Raw genomic sequence first — 13090 nt, 5'->3', positions numbered from 1 at the left:
GCCTTTCATTTTCCTCCTACAGCCAGGGAGAAACGCTCGTTTAGTCCCTAGAAACATTCACAGTGGACCTCATTTTGATTCTTTTCTTTAATCCAGAAAGACACTTTGTCATCCGGGGGATTAAACAACAGTTATTCTTTTCATCCATAATTAGAAGAAAAAAATAAAGGATAGGAAAAAAATGTACATGGAACATGGAAATGAAGTAGAAATGAAGTAGACTGGTACAGTGTATAGCCTTGAAGAACATGACTCACCCTCACATTTTCTTTCTCTCWSTSWKYKYTCTCTCTCTCTCTMTCTCTCTCTGTTTCCTTTTCTTTCTTCCAGGCTCCTGTGGCTCATCCCTTTCTTAACCTGGTTCTCTAGGCCTTTGTGTTTTTCTATTTTATATACGGACCATCTACAAAAGCTGAGGAATCTATAGAGATGTAGGATATTCATTTGAGCAACCTGTTGCRGGAGGTTGTAAATGTAGTGTATTTGAGGATTTWAAAGGCTTCTGACGTTTGTAATTTCCACGTAGAAATGCATTTTAGACTGGATTTTAACTCACGAAAAATGTCAGTCAAYTACAATCCAATTAACAATTCAAATGTCCTGTTGCTGTAGGATTATGTTCCTGCTATAGTAAATGAAGATCCTATATCTGAACCTCCACTCATTCCCCATGGTTCTGACTGGCCCATTATTCCTCACTATCCACCTTCCTCTGCATCTCCCTGCATGCTTAAAGAGACCTAGGCCTCAGATTGATTGCAGACAGGAAAGGTGCTGTTTCTGAGGTTTCTCTCAGAATGTTGGCCCTCTATTTTTAGGACAGGTGTGGTTTCACGTCAATATCCCGACAGTGTTTCAACAGTGACAGTGTTCAGGAGAGGAACAGCTTGCTAGTTGTTTCAGTTGAAATGAGGTTAACACTTCTGATAAAGTGTAAATCCTTCATCTGCACTTGATTGAATTCTTTTGTTGGACTGCAGGTACTGTCCTAGCCAGTGCTTTCCTGAATMCCGACAGTAGGTTACTGACTACCCTAAAGGTTGCAATTATACTTTACATACAATATAAACGCAACATGCAACAATTTCAAAGATTTTACTGAGTTACAGTTCATATCATGAAATCAGTCAATTGCAATAAATTCATTAGGCCCTAATCTGTGCATTACCATGCTGAAACATGAGCTGATGGCAGCGGATGAATGGCATGACAATTGGCCTCAGGATCTCTTCACTGGATCTCTGTGCATTCAAATTGCCATCAATATAATGCAATTGTATTCATTGTCCTTAGCTTATGCCTGCCCATGCCATAACCCCATCTCCACCATGGGGCACTCTGWTCCCAACATTGACATCAGCAAATTGCTCGCTCACATGACGCCATACACAGGGTCTGCGTTTGTGAGGCCGATTGAACRTACTGCCAAATTCCCAAAAACGACGTTGGAGGCGGCTTATGGTAGAGAAATTAACATTCAATTATATGGCRACAGCTCTGGTGGACATTCCTGCAGTCAGCATGCCAATTGCACGCTCCCTCAAAAYATGAGAMATAWGTGGCTGTCACACTGATCTGTTTCACCTGTCTTGTGCTTGTCTCCACCCCTCACCAGGTATCTCCCATTTCTTCCCATCATCCCCTGTGTATTTATATCGGTGGTTCTGTTTGTCTGTTGCCAGTTCGTCTTGTCTCGTCAAGCCTACCAGCGGGTTTTTCTAGTCCCTGTTTTCTAGTCCTCCCGGTACCAACCTTTTCTGCCTGCCCTGCCCTGACCCTGAGCCCGCCTGCCATACCATTCTGCCTGCCCTGACCTCAAGCCTGCCTGCCATCCTGCCGTCCTGTACCCATCTGACTCTGACCTAGTTTACGAACTTCTGCCTGTCCTCGACCTGCCTCTTGCCTGCCCCTTATCTATTAATAAATATCAGAGACTCGAACCATCTGCCTCCTGTGTCTGCATTTGGGTCTCATCCTGTGCCATTATAGAATGAACTGGCCATGACTGACCCAGCAGACTCGGACCAGCTCCTCAACACTGTCTCCCTGCATGGAGCCACCATTGGGAGAAATTAGGAGCTACTTCAGAACCTTATGGAAATACATACTTTGGCAGAATGCCATGACCAGGGTTTCAAATCATTACTGGAGCAATTCCGTGGACTATCTATCAGGCATCATGCCACAACGGAGACCTCCCGGACGCTCAGTAATCCCCCTACCAGTGGTGATTTTGTCCAGCCTACCCCGGCGATGGGCACCTACAGGAATGCAGGACGGAGAGGAGGTSTGTTCTCAGCCACACTCGCTCGTCCATGGCTGCTTTCTCGCCTCCGAAGAACCCCGGAAGTCCCCGACGCCTGCATTCCCGAGAGGATCCGAAGTCACCTGAGCCCCCTCGGGAATCATCGGGGACGGGCGACTCGTTTACTCCAGAGCCTATGCAACTGGGWAGATTGTCGCCTAAGGAACAATTACGTAGGCTGAGCTCCAACAGTTGGCTGTATTGTGGTTCTACAGGGCATTACATATCCACCTGTCCAGTAAAAGACCAGGCTCATCAGTAGGTATGAGTATGCTGGTGGGCCATACTGGGAGTCTTCTAACTCCTATTACTTGTACCCCTTTCCATGTTATCCTGCTGTGGGGTGATTGGTCTAAATCTCTCCGGGTGATCATTGACTCTGGGACTGACGAGAGCTTCATGGACGCTACTCTAGTATCTGAGCTGGGTATCTCCATACAAATCCTCTCCATTCCGATGGACGTCAGAGCACTGGACGGACGCTCCATTGGCAGGGTCACTCACAGTACGGTTCCCACTAACATGCGAGTGTCGGGCAATCACAGTGAGTCCATACAGCTTCTACATATTGAATCTCCCCATGTTCCTGTCGTTTTGGGATTKTCATGGCTCCAGAGGCACAACCCCCTGATTGATTGGACCACTGGTTCTATCCTGGGTTGGAGCCTGTTTTTACACTCGGATTGCCTTAAAGTGGTGCAGCCTGCCCCGGGACGTCCTCCTGCGGGCTCTGGAAAAGCATTGGATATCTCTGCCGTTCCCGCGGAGTACCAGGACCTCCTGGAGGTTTTCAGCAAGGCTCACGCCAACTCCCTTCCTTTGCTTCGCCCCTATGATTGCGCCATTGACTTTCTCCCGGGCACCACACCGCCTTGTGGGCGGCTGTATCCCCTCTCTGGCCCTGAGACAAAGGCCATGGAGGAGTACACTAAGGACTCTCTGCCTGCTGGGAGCATTTGACCTTCTGCCTCCCCTGCTGGCACATGTTTCTTCTTTGTGGACAAGATGATATCACTTTGAAGAATCGTTACCCTCTACAACTCATCTCCTCGGCTTTCAAACCTCTCCAGGGGGCAACCTTCTTTTCTAAGTTRGACCTTCGGAATGCCTACCACCTAGTTCGGATACAGGAAGGAGACGAGTAGAAGACCGCCTTCAACCCAGCTAACGGACACTATGAGTACCTGGTCATGCCGTTTGGACTCACCAACGCCCCTGCAGTGTTCCAGGCCCTGGTCTGTGACATGCTGAATCGCTTTGTGTTTGTCTACCTCAATGACATCCTTGTTTGCTCCCATTCTGCTCAAGAGCATGTCCTCCATGTCCGTCAAGTCCTCCATCGCCTCCTGGAGAACCAGTTGTTTGGGAAAACTGAGAAGTGTGAATTCCATTCGCCCCACTATCTCTTTTCTGGGATATGTCATCGCTGAAGGGAACGTTCAGATGGATCCTGACAAGGTGAAAGTGGTGGTGGATTGGCCCCATCACACCTTTAGAGTGCAGCTGCAACGTTTTCTGTTGATTCACTCGTTTCTGGGATTTGCCATCTCTAAAATCCTTAGTCCCACTGTTCTGTTGCTTCCCTTCGTATACATCCCACGGTTCATGTGTCTAAGATTTGTCTCACAGCCCTTTGTCTCCTGTTTCCAGGCCCCACTCTCCCTCCCCGTCTCATCGATGGCCATCCGCCATACATGGTGAGACGCCTGGTGAGTGTTCGACCTCGGGGCAGGAGTTTCCAGTACCTGGTTGACTGGGAGGGTTATGGCCTGGAGGAGAGGTGCTGGGTCCCCACTAAGGACATCCTGGACCCGGCCCTCATCGCTGACTTTCACAGCCGGCATCCCGGTCAACCAGGTATGCGCCCAGGTAGGACGCCAGGTGGCGCCCCTAGAGCGGGTTACTGACACATCCTGATCTGTTTCACATGTCTTGTGCTTGTCCCCACCCCCCACCAGGTATCTCCCATTTCTTCCCATCATCCCCTGTGTATTTATATCGGTGGTTCTGTTTGTCTGTTGCCAGTTCGTCTTGTCTCGTCAAGCCTACCAGCATGTTTTTCTAGTTCCTGTTTTCTAGTCCTCCCGGTTCCGACCTTTTCTGCCTGCCCTGACCTCGAGCCTGCCTGCCATACCATTCTGCCTGCCCTGACCTCGAGCCTGCCTGCCATCCTGTACCCACCTGACTYTGACCTGGTTTACGAACTTCTGCCTGTCCCCGACCTGCCTCTTGCCTGCCCCTTGTCTATTAATAAATATCAGCAACTCGAACCAACTTCCTCCTTTGTCTGCATTTGGGTCTTGTCCTGTGTCGTTATAGTGGCATTGTGTTGTGCGACAAAACGGCTAATTTTACAGTGGCCATTTATTTTCCCCAGCACAAAGTGCACTTGTGTAATGATCATGCTGTTTAATCAGCTTCTTGAAATGCCACACCTGTCAGGTGGATGAATTATCTTGGCAAAGGAGAAATGCTCACTAACAGGGATGTAAACAAATTTGTGAGAAAAAAAATKAGAGAAATAAGCTTTTTGTGTGTTTGGAAAATTTCTGGGATCTTTCATTTCAGCACATGAAACATGGGACCAACATTTTACATGTTGCATTTATATTTCTGTTCAGTGTAGAATGTACATAGTAAATGTCTGATGATTGGAAATTTGATAGTAACAATGCTTTTGTTAGTTAATTTAAAAAGAAAATTAGATACGTTTGTACTTCAAATGATAACTCTCTGTCATGAGTAGTGTAAAAAGTGGGTTTCTGGCTGTAACAGATCGCCAAAATATTCATCTTCATATTTTGATTTATAGTTCATATTTGACATGCCCTACCTGGTTACAATAAACTATAGCTGACCTGACCTGAACTTTGTATCACTGATCRATCCAGACTGTTCTATTGATACAGCCTATTAAGAGATCCTAAATGTTGGCAGGCCTTTGTGTTCTATCTTGAGTCAGTGTTTCAGGAGAGGAGCCAATGCAACTCCTTRTGGATGTCATGAGTCTTTAGGGCTTAGCCCCAGCTTTAGAGTGAGCTCCACACTGGACCCTCCTGTAATCCTCTAGGTAAGAGGGATGATGTCCTAAGGGTGGAAAATYGACACAGAGAGCTGACAAGAGAAATCATTCGCTTTTAGATTAATTGGGAAATGATTTGATTACAGATCACCAATTTGAGCRAAAAACTAGTAGGCTGCAATCTGAAGCTGGTGTTGGTGTGTTTGTGTGTGTCTGCCTGCCTGTCTGTCTGCCTATCCGTCTGCCCATTTGTCTGTCTGTCTGTCTGCGTATGCATCCTTGTCTTTCTGTATGTCACGATGCCTGATGACCCTCTCTGCTGTGGCAGAGGCGTAATTTGGACCAGACCTTGGGGGTCAGYGTTAGCYRACACTCTCAGCTCCAATCAGCCACTGTGGGTGGCTATGTGATTAACAAGCTGTGTTGCTTTGCAAACATGTGCTCAACCACAGCTCAATCTAAGCCTGAAGCCCCCAGAGGGGCAAAGCTGGCAGGGTCCCTTACTCTGGTCTATACTGTACAGCTTCCGGGGGATTGTCCTACTATGGTAAAGGAAAAGAGATTGGGTATAGCCATGTTGTCTCTTAAGCTCTGTTCTTAGAGAGAAAACCATTCACCACATAATCCACAAACGCAATGGGTGCCTAGCTGTACTTAACACAGCAGGATCAGAAGCAACTTTTTGGCACTGAGACTTTGCATTTGCTAAATAAATCAACTAGGACACCAAACCACRATGTAGTTTCACTTAGAGTAGGATATGAGGAACCTTGTGTCCTGGACATAAGTAACAAACTGTTCCGTTCCTTTCCCAGCATGCATTTCATGCGTACACGACATAGGCCTCCGATTGTGTTGCCAGAAGAACGTGTAGTCCTAGTAATAGCTTCATCCTAGTTTCGCTTGACTCAACATCTGAGCTTCAACTATGACTTTGGTCTGAGACTTCTAGTTCCTGATATGTGCCCTGGCCTGTATAATATCTCATTAGCGTCCTCACAGTGTCCTGTTTCTTTCTTTCAGATGCCTATCCAGTCTCTGAGGTGGTGTACCTCTGGCAAACCGGTGCTGCCAAGTCTGTAGTGGTGGCAGAAGACGGATCCCGTCTCAACCAGTACCACCTGATCGGCCAGACTGCAGGCTCTGAGGACATCTACACYAGTCGAGGTGAKGTATATACTCAAAAACCTTTCCCAGCTCTCTTCCAATATCCACACTAGCATACCTTAGAATTAAGCAATGTATTACGGCATGCATTCTAATTGGTATGCACATATGGATGTTGGAATGGAATGTAGCCTGAGACATTTTGATTTAGAATTGTAGGACCCCTTTAGGTATCAAATAATATATATATATTTTTTAAAGATAAAATATTGTATTTTGGCCTTTACTACCATAGAAACACATTGAATAACACATTCATAAATGACTCAAAAGACAGTGCAAAAATAAAGGTTTTGAAGTGTCTGTCCTATATCTAGGAGACATAAGAAAGCTCAGGAAATATTTGTGTTTTTATGGACACATATTTAACAACCCTTATTTTTGTTGGCACAAAACTACCTCCATACTTCCATTCATTGTATGGGTTACCTTCAGACGAGTCCTGTGACACTTGTTGGGGTAGTAGAGCAAAACAGAGAGTCTCATCTTTCCATAGAGTGGTCATCTTAGTTGGTAGGCCAAACCATTCGGACGCTACAGACGTTTTCGTGAGAAGACCAAAGACCGGGATGTCTCTTGGTCTGACAAACACCYATGTAGCTCAGCCACCTTCCACCGCATGTGCGGAAGGCTATCATAAGCGGACGCTATGGATTAAGACACAGCCCATGCAAATATCTCTATCTTAAACTGACCGATTTTCATGGGGATTTTGTTATTATGCTACTTAGATTGACGCACGGGTGGGTCAGTAGACTCTTAACGATTACGTTGGGGAAATTCATATTTTGGGGAAAGTATCCTATTCCTTTCAAATGTCATTTTTAGTCTGACTTCTCCAAACTCCACTGTACTTCACTGTAGGCTAGAGGGGGGAAAGGAAATATTTTGGAGAAGGAGCAAGAGCAGGTAGGGAAGTAGCCAGCTGTCACTTAGGCTACACATGGAMTCACTTATTCCTGTCCTGAGCTCCCTGGGAGTCAAGGGTTAATCCCGTGTTGACTGTCCCATCAGGCTTTTGCATAAGAGGACGACATCACAGCGCCCGCAGGGATTGGACATCCCAGGCTCCCGGGCAAAGACACGTGGGACTGAAAGGCTTAATACCCTTATGTAAAGCGGWACTGTAATGCACTTCGGCTGCTGTCTGCAGAATGGCTATTAAAAGTGTGGATTTCCCTGGTATTGTGCGTCGAATGGCAGAAACCATCCAGCGCCGTGAAAGTCATCATCACRGCCGTTTAACTCCTTGGCCATGAAAGGAAAGGAGAGGCAGGACAGTCCCTCCATGGCAATCTMCCTTGATCATGGATAAGACCTAAAAACCCTCCCTGCCTGTTAAGTAGGCAGCGGGATCCTATAAGCTTCCCTGCAGGGCCACTGATAAGTGTAAACTATAGTCCATTTGTGGACTGACCCCGAACTTCAGTAGGCCCGCTAGCTAAAAGTGTGTTTCTGTGGATCTCCTTTCCTCCACCGGCTCCTCTCTGCTTGCCAGCAGTGACAAATGGGAGCTGCGGAGGTCAGGCGGTGGCTGTAGGCCGTCTGTCTGGCCCAGGGCCAAGTCTGTAGAGTTCACTGTCCCCGATGGGAATCCGGTGGGTCAGTTCTGTTGCGGTTCTTGAATTAGCATGTGCCTAATCTTAGCTACAATCCCTCTATGGCTAAATCAAGACGAGATTAGCAACAGCTCGGTTTAGGGACATGACATCCTATACCCCCTCACAGTACATTTACAGCAAACCACACTGAAAATAAATACCGTAAAATGATATAGTACACTGTTTGGTAAAAGAGGGAAATATAGTTTATCCTGCAAAATGGAGTCCCTTAGTTGGGTTTAGAACAGTGTGCCTTTATGCAATGTCTCCTTTGGACATATCCCAAAACCCAGCCCATTCCACTTTTCTTTCTTTATATCTGCATATTTACATGTAAATGACATTTTCTTAAGTTTTTCACAAACTTTCTGSGACCACCGTTGCCTTAGTACTCACCAGTTGACCAACATGGCTGCGTTATTGTCTGCAATGAATGGAAGTTCCCCATAAACGCTCCAAAATCCTTGCAGTARAATCCACCAAAGGTACATGTTCATTCCTCTATGAGTCTCATCGGGCTCCATGCATCAACAGCAAACAGTCCGGATGGTCGGTCGGTCAGTCGGTYGCTCGGGGCGGAGAGAGGCTGGGAGTCATGGGTGTCTCCCCGGTGGGCCGAGAAGACGCCGGCTAGCTGGGGCTTCTGGGACTGGAGACATGATGGTCCCTGCGTTGGCCCTACGTCCGTTTGGCTCACAGAATCACAAACTTCCCATGGGGCACCAGGTCAGCCCCCCTCCATCACACCCCTGGGAGAATTGTTATTAACTAGGAGCTAAGGTCTGTAGATATCTGTCCGTCAGTCGCTGGAGATTTGGTAGCGTCGCGTCCTTGTCGAGTGCGCGAGGCCAGAGCACAGMAGAGCAGAGCCGAGCTGAGTGAGTGGGCAGGACTGAGCTAGCGTTTTCCCTGATGGCAGGTTGCAGATTGTGACAGGGGATTAGTGAGATACAAAAATCGGATTTTGCCTGGAGAACGCAGCAGTCATCAGTGGATTTTCTATAGTTTATCAGGCGCCGGCTGTGGGAAGCTAGAAAGGATTTTTTTAAAGCTTCAAACGCAATCTTCAGTTGGTTAACAAGATATCATGTTTTTTTTTTCTCTCCGCTTTTTTACCACAACACATTTACCTCACACAGCAACTGTCACATTATTGAGTGTAACATACATATTTTAGCGAAGCCATTTTATATCATATTTTATTCATCTGCATAATTGTTTTCTTAGATAATTATATTTGTTGGCGATTGTTGCATCCTTGTCGTGTTTTTTTATATATATATATATATATCATTTATTTAAAAAATTACAAAAATGCATATTATTATAAAGTTCGATATAATTATCAAATATATAATACAATTAGATAAAAATGCAGGATGACTTTGCGATTCACTCTCTCTTTCTACTGTATATCTCTATCATTGCTGCAATTATTCATTTATCTTTGTCCCACTGTCCTCTAAACCAACAGGACAGTACACCGTCATGATGTGTCACTTCTACCTGAAGAGGAAGATTGGTTACTTTGTCATTCAGACCTACATGCCCTGCTTCATGACCGTGATCCTGTCCCAGGTGTCCTTCTGGCTCAACCGTGAATCTGTACCAGCCAGGACCGTCTTTGGTTAGTATGACCGCACCTCGACCACTTGAATCAACTCGAACTAAAAGTGTACTTTCAACTCAAAATGGACACTATGTGTTGCCCCGTCACCCAACACATACACTCATCACAATTTTCATGAATGAATGTTAGATTTTTTTATTTATACCTTTAGTTAGCCAGATAAGTCATCGAGAACACATTATCTTTCACAATAACGACCTGGTTAAACTACAATTATCTATATCATCCATGATGATGCCAATTTGAAATAGATTTTCAGGCAATTCTAGACATAACAGGTGATGACCACCTTTCTCTTGTCCCTAGAAAACCCCTGAATGTCTACAGTAGGGTTCCCCAACTGGCAGGGTGATTTTATTTGGCCCCCCAAGTTCTGAGCAAAAATAAATAAATCGTTTTTTAGACTTATTTTATTTATTGTTGGACATAAAAGACTGTAAACACACCAGCAAATCAGCTCTAAGTGAATTTAATTTTGAAAATCTATTCCAAAATATTCCCACCCATAATAGAGMGATACACTACATGCTCATTGAACATCTCATTCCAAAATCATGGGCATTAATATGGAGTTGGTCCCTCCTTTGCTGCTATAACAGCCTCCACTTTTCTGGGAACATTGCTATAGGGACTTGATTCCATTCAGCCACCTGAGCATTATTGAGGCCGGGCACTGATGTTGGCCGATTAGGCCTGGCTCATAGTCGGCGTTCCAATTCATCCCAAAGGTGTTCGATGGGGATGAGGTCAGGGCACTGTGTAGGCAACTCAATTTCTTCCACTCCAATCTCGACAAACCATTTCTGTWTGGACCTCGCTTTATGCACGGGGGGCATTGAAACAGGACTGTTGCCACAAAGTTGGAAGCACAGAAACGTCTAGAATGTCATTGTATGCTGTAGCGTTAAGATTTCCCTTCACTGTAACTAAGGTGCCTAGCCCGAACCATGGAAMACAGCCCTAGACCATTATTCTTCCTCCACCAAACTTTACAGTTGACACTATGCATTCGGGCAGGTAGCGTTCTCCTGGCCTCCACCAAACCCAGATTCGTCCGTCGGACTGCCAGATGTTGAAGCATGATTCATCACTACAGAGAACGTGTTTCCACTGCTCCAGAGTTGGCGTGAAGCTTTACACCAGTCCAGCTGATGCTTGGCATTGCGCATGGTGATCTGAGGCTTGTGTGCGGCTGCTCGGCCATGGAAACCCATTTCATGAAGCTCCCGATGAACAGTTCTTGTGCTGACGTTGTTTCCAGAAGCAGTTTGGAACTCTGTAGTGAGTGTTGCAACCTAGGACGCGCTACGTGCTTCGGTGGTCCCGTTCTGTGAGCTTGTGCGGCCTACCGTACCACTTCGCGGCTGAGCTGTTGTATGACGGTGCCACATTGAAAGTCACTGAGCTCTTCAGTAAGGCCATTCTATTGCCAATGTTTGTCTATGGAGATTGCATGGCTATGTGCTCGATTTTATACTCCTTTCAGCAATGGGTGTGGCTGAAATAGCCGAATCCACTCATTTGAAGGGGTGTCCACATACTGTTGTATATAGTGTATACTGTATGTTATCGAATACAAATGTAAGCAAGGTTTGAAATGATTATGTTTTAATTAAGTATTATACTTGTTTGGTCTTCTTGCGATCAATTTGCAGTCTACAAATGATTTGTAATTATGTTCCGGCCCCCTGACCATCCGCTCAATAACAAATCGGCCCGTGGCTGAATCTAGTTGATGATCCCAAAATGTCTACAGCTTCCACACGTCACTACAGATGATGTTAACCACTTTATTCCCATATACTAAAGAATATATTACAACCTGTTGCTCACTCATCATACAGGGGTAGTGTTAATTAGGCAGAGAATGGAAGAAAATGGACTGAAACAGGGAGGGAATACCTGGCCTTGCCTAATTAGAAACTCTTATTTTATTTGTTCTGTTGCAAAACGTTTGAAACCCTTTTCCCACTGTGTGCCCTAATGAACATCACGTGTCTGTTTTTCTACCAGGTGTCACTACAGTGCTGACTATGACTACTCTCAGTATCAGCGCTCGCAACTCGCTGCCTAAGGTGGCCTACGCCACAGCCATGGATTGGTTCATCGCTGTGTGCTATGCGTTCGTCTTCTCCGCACTTATCGAGTTTGCCACCGTCAACTATTTCACCAAGAGGAGCTGGGCGTGGGATGGCAAGAAGGCCATGGAGGCTCAGCACCCAAAGGTGAGTCCAGGTATCCCACTCTCCATTTAGAAAACTGTCTATGAAACACTATTGAAAAGCGAGAGCTATGGTCGCGTTTTTGGGACGACGTAATGGAAACGTTGATGCTCTACATGCATAATAATTACTGACAGAAATCGTCAAGTTAAAATAAAAATAAACGTTTTATGTAGCCCCGGTTTGTGAGGGTCTACATGTAACACGGACTATTTGTATCCATCCAACACAAATAGTACCGTATTAAATATTAAATGATACATTTTAAATGTTTTATCTCAACAGAAAAGGGACCCTATGGTGCTTTCTAAGAAGCCCAACAACGTCTGTACAGCARGAGTRAACTACACCCCCAACATCACTAAGGATATCTCTATCTCCACCATCTCCAACAGCACCTCCATACAACTAAGATCRTCTGAAACAGAAGTMCTGGACCCCAAGAAAACCTACAACAGCGTGAGCAAAATCGACAAAATGTCCCGGATAGTTTTCCCTGTCCTATTTGGAACCTTTAACCTMGTGTACTGGGCTACTTACCTCAACAGAGAACCGGTCATCAAAGGAGTCAACATATTGGCTCCAACATAGTGTCTTTGTCAAACACACGACCCTACCTTCAACCATATTGGCCTACAAGCTGCTGAAGAAAATTATACTGTGTCACAAAGGATGGGAGATGTCATGGGTTCTGTCTTTCTCATACTGTCATTTGCATGAAGCTTTTAGAGAGATACTCTAACCATGTTTGCCTTAATATTCCCTCTTTATAYCTACTGTACATTGCTTTAATTCAACAATGACATTTTGAAAGTGAAAATCAATGACATTTTGAAAGTGAAACTCRACAAGGACATTTTGAAATGCTGCAGTGTGGACATTTGTCCTGGCCTCAAATTAATTGAAAACGGTCAATGGCATTTATGTTGTTGTTTATAACCCTGTCATCTTGAAGAATAAGAGACTGAGAAACACATGCTGTGTTAGTAATATGAAGTAAGATAGCGGAAGCTAGGATGGTAAGGAAAGTGGCGAATAATGATTTTCAGTGTCATTTCCAGTCAATTTGTAAAGTTTGTATAATACTGCGGACAAATCTCTCTTATCTCTATTGGATACATATGTTGTTATACTTTTGTCATT

General features: G+C 45.2%; 1 protein-coding gene across 1 annotated transcript in view; it reads right to left on the bottom strand.

Annotated features, from left to right (window-relative positions):
• LOC111953702 (gamma-aminobutyric acid receptor subunit beta-3-like) overlaps window positions 1-9095 on the bottom strand; it is a 58756-nt gene extending 49661 nt beyond the window's left edge. Inside the window, 1 exon segment of the mRNA XM_070435554.1 lies at window positions 8492-9095. Coding sequence (XP_070291655.1) covers window positions 8492-8619 — 128 coding nt within the window. The 5' untranslated portion in view covers window positions 8620-9095.
• Window positions 9096-13090: the final 3995 nt, after the last annotated feature.

The sequence above is a fragment of the Salvelinus sp. IW2-2015 genome, linkage group LG27, assembly GCF_002910315.2.
Source record: "Salvelinus sp. IW2-2015 linkage group LG27, ASM291031v2, whole genome shotgun sequence".
Classification (NCBI taxonomy): Eukaryota; Metazoa; Chordata; class Actinopteri; order Salmoniformes; family Salmonidae; genus Salvelinus; species Salvelinus sp. IW2-2015.
The sequence above is the reverse complement of the archived record's forward strand: the minus strand, read 5'-3'. Positions and strand labels throughout refer to the sequence as shown.